The sequence below is a fragment of the Atta colombica genome, unplaced genomic scaffold (genome assembly GCF_001594045.1).
Source record: "Atta colombica isolate Treedump-2 unplaced genomic scaffold, Acol1.0 scaffold238, whole genome shotgun sequence".
Lineage (NCBI taxonomy): Eukaryota > Metazoa > Arthropoda > Insecta > Hymenoptera > Formicidae > Atta > Atta colombica.
Window position 1 is genome coordinate 1,606,679 of NW_017259336.1, and position 4,381 is coordinate 1,611,059.

Below are 4,381 nucleotides of genomic sequence, written 5' to 3' on the forward strand. Positions count from 1 at the left end.
ATTAAGTAGAAAAAGTTAATAATTAAAATTATATTAAAAATATAATCAAAGATCAAATTTTATTTGATTTATATATTCTTTTATTATAAATATAATTCATTAATTTGTTACAATTAATGAAGACAGAATAAAGTTATACAATGTCACTGCGTAAACGTAGGAATTAAAACTGCATTTAAAAATTTACGGTTTTCAATAAATTTTCAATAAATTACGATCAAGTGCATGAAATCACAATAGAGTTACAGAAATATTAAATAAGATATTGTTAATTTAACTTATACAGTATTTTTAAAAATATTTTCTAGATTTATATTTGTTTAATTAATTTGTTTAATTAATTAGAGTTTTATACATATTTTAAAACAAATACTTATTTTATGATGCATACACTTTTAAATGTTTTTTTTGTGTACTTGATATTCTTTATTTTAGTGAATTTTTTAAAATGAGATTTTTATTACTTTTAAACAAATCATCGTTAATGACCGTTTATTATTTCATTATTGTAATGCTGCGGTGTTTAAAATTAATTAGTTAATTTTAATAATTAAATAATGCTTATATAATTGCACATTGCTTATTATTATTATTATTATTATTATTCACATATAATTATGTATATTTATACGAGTATATAGTTTTGTATATTGCACTTTGTCCTATCATTTTACAAATCTATCAGTTTACAAATTTATTATCACGATTATTACCGAGTTGTCTTGACACAAAGAATTGAAATTAATACAATTTTACAATTTACATAAAGCTAAACGTAATTACACATTTTCATTATATATAATATATCATATTCTATTTCCATAATTATTTGCGTTTGATATTGGTTAAGGAAAGAAGAAGTGATCCGGATCCGTTTGATAGCTGCATTTTACAAATTGATAAGTTGTTTCGCAATCATCGCCAGCGGGTGCTATAAAAACAAAAGAATTTATTTATACCATCTACTTTTATGTTGGAATTTATTTTTATACTAATTAATTAATAGATGAAAATTATTTTTTAATAAAAATCTCTATGTGAAGTTGTTGAAGATAATCGTGATAAATTAGATTTTTGCAAAACTGCAAAAATTATTTATTATTCTCTTTTATTTAATGAAAAATTTATTTTTAAGATTAAAAAAACAAGATTTTAAGGAGGTTTTCATCTTTGTCATAATTAATTCTTCATAAAAAGTATTTTTCGCCAGTTTTGGCTTTTTTTGAGGAAAATAACGTGCGATGATTTATGTTCTTTACGTGCTGTCCTTTTGATCGATATATATATCTTTGCTATTTATTTGATTCTCAAGATGTTTGTTACTTTCAGTAAATTAATTTGTAAAACCGTCATTGAAATACAGGTTGTGTGACCGACGCGATGCATGACAAAGAATGAAATTTAAGTAGTTGTAACAGTATTCTGCCTTTTCTTCTAAATTGTGTAGCATATAGAAAGTCGCAGTTATTTCTTCTAAAAATGTCAAAGAAAAAATAAGAACGGATATCTATTGGTTTCTTCTGAGTAGTAATTTGAGTAATAACTTGATGATCAATAGTGCCTAGAAGTACTGTTTTACTTCGGTAAACGCTTGGAGGACCTCGTGTGTCCTTACGTATTTGTAATATGGTACTGCAAATCTCAAAAAATCATTTTACAAGAATATTTTACACAGGAATAAAAACCAGCAAAAAAATCGATTTTTTGATGCCGTCAAAGGTGAAAGATTTTAATTTGATAATTTTCTCTTTTTTTTCTTGTACATTCTCCTCTTTTCTTTTTCTTTTCTTAAATTCCTCCTTAAATTCTTTTATCTTTATTTAAAATTTATTTCAATCTTTATTTCATAAAGTTAAACTTACGTTCTGCTGCACATTTAGTCAAAGACACTTTTAAAGGACCTGCCATGTCAGGTGGCATCATTAGATCCATTTGTTTAATCATCATGCCATCATCTATGCGTCCATTTTTGAACTTAATTATAAAAAAGATACATTTAAATAGTATGTAATTATATTTAATTGTATATTTTATTTATTATTATATTAAGTAAGGTAATTATACCCAATACGGTTTAACACTCAACATTGTTTTGTCGTTTGTAAGTAGTTAAATGAATAGTTTAATCTTTAATCTTAACTATACATATTTTTAAATATTGGAAACTGTCTCATATTCTTAGTTATTGTTAAAACAAATATTTCCTATTTTTGATCGAATCACCAGTTTTCAATATTGAACTTATAGTAAAAATCGTAATAATTAAATAGGCGTATTGGATATATATAGTTACTTTTTTTTGTTCTTACAGTTCGCATTGTTTTCATTATACATAGTGTATAGCATTTTAATGGTTGATTGTCATCTGGAAATTCGCCTTTTTGTATTCCTGCAACAGCTCCTTTAAAAACAAAAAATATAAAAAACGTACATGTTGAAGTTGTAACAAAATTTAACAGATAAATCATAATATTTAATCATCAAATTTATAGTTGTGAATAAAATGCAATAGTTATTTTTAAATTAAAAACTAACATTCAGCAAGATCTCTGAAAAAAGATTATCACAATTTACAATTTTGCAATATTGCCAATTAAATGAATAACTTATTTAAAAAATTTAGAACTGTGCATAACAATGTTGACAAATAATATTTTAAAATAGATTAATAATTAATTTACAAATATTAAAAGTTTTACACTAAAACGCCGGTATATACTGTAATAATTCTTATTTGTACGTAAATACGAAGAAGAATAGTATATCGCTACAGAATAGTTTAATGTATCTTCATTAATAGATGATATTTGATTCCGTAAATAAGAATTAAAGCAGAATTTACTGTAATTGCACAAGTGAATTATACATTTCCGTATAATGTGCGTTATTCGATTTTATATCTCATTATAAGTATTGTTTTATTCTAAATACAAGATAAAAATATTTAAGAATAAATATTTGTATCTTGTATTTAAGAAAAAGTTATTGAATTTTGCAATCGTATAAACCATACACAACTTAATTAATATTTTAGTTTCTTGTTGAATATAAGCAACATTCAGTGATAAAAATATGAAATAAATGAAAAATAAGTAATATTATTATGTCCTGCCAGCCAGAGTAAAAATTTTTATATACAATTATATTTGACCACATACAAGATCAATGAATTGAAAAATTAATGTTTCGAGTATTATATAATTTTAAATTGTGTTATGCAATTTCTATTTTATAATAAAACAAGTACAGAGAGTATACAATAAGAAATAAGTTGGAAAGTTGGTCGCTCCTAGGTGGAGGAGGGGAGATAAGGTGGATTTCGCTTTGCGTGGAAAGTCGAACGCCTCTAGGCAGGGGAGAGAAGTGGGGCAGACGTCACAACAAAAAATTGTTATAATATGAAAAAATTAAATTCATTTGTAGAACTTGTTTTATTAATAACTTTTTAACGAGTAATGACCAGTTAGAATGCTTTAAGATCATGACTTTGACAATATAGTCAAGGTTAAGATATGTTCATTGGGCGAGAGTTCCCTCATTTTTATTTTCCCTGTTTATTGATATGCAGAGAACTAGAGAATCGAAAAGTATATTTATATCAATCGTATAGAATAAAATTTGTACACATTGATATCTTGTATATTGGCTCAAAATAAGACAATCATAATTAATGATTTATTCCGTCAGAGATTATATTATTATTTTATTTTACTCTGAATGTGATATGTACATAATAAGTTCAGCCCTCCAATTCGAGTTAAAGTTAGACATAGAATGAGCTACTCAAGCATTCGCGAGAAAAACATGTTTAAAGATTTATTGTTGTTAATATACCGATCGATAAGAACGAATTGACGAGAAGCATAACATAGTGGATAAGGCGTTGAGCACTACAATGCTTTTGTTGTAATATTGTTGTTGGACAGTCGAAATTCGTTACGGCAAGCATAAAAATCCTGATAAAAGTAAAAAAAATAATTTGAAATGTATTTATTATATAGCAAACAAATTCAATTTAATAATGTAAATTGTATAACACTAACTTAAAATTATATAAATTTTAAAGTTACATTAATTTTTTAGTAAAAAAATACACATACCTATATAATAATACGCTACAATGCAAATAAAAAAAAAAAAATAAAAAATGTGTAAAAGTAAAACTCGAACCCAAGATATACAACATCTCATAGTTTGACATCTTATTCACTATGCCATCGCTTCTTGCGGAGAATTCGTTTTTACACCGATTGTACATCGATTAACAATATGTAAATCTTTAAACGCGTTTTCTCCATGAACTTGAGAGACGTATCTTATAACTTTAACATGAATTAGTTGAAGCGCTGAACTATTATATATTGCATATATATATATATAT

The 4,381-nt window shown here is 24.9% G+C and overlaps 1 protein-coding gene across 1 annotated transcript in view; it reads right to left on the reverse strand.

Moving 5' to 3' along the window:
• Positions 1-566: 566 nt before the first annotated feature.
• Positions 567-4,381, reverse strand: part of LOC108688722 (general odorant-binding protein 19a) — a 5,445-nt gene continuing 1,630 nt past the window's right edge. The window contains exons 3-5 of the mRNA XM_018195080.1: positions 2,310-2,401; positions 1,863-1,974; positions 567-931 (exon numbers count right to left, since the gene is read on the reverse strand). Coding sequence (XP_018050569.1) covers positions 846-931; positions 1,863-1,974; positions 2,310-2,401 — 290 coding nt within the window. The 3' untranslated portion in view covers positions 567-845. The remainder of the gene's footprint in view (positions 932-1,862; positions 1,975-2,309; positions 2,402-4,381) is intronic.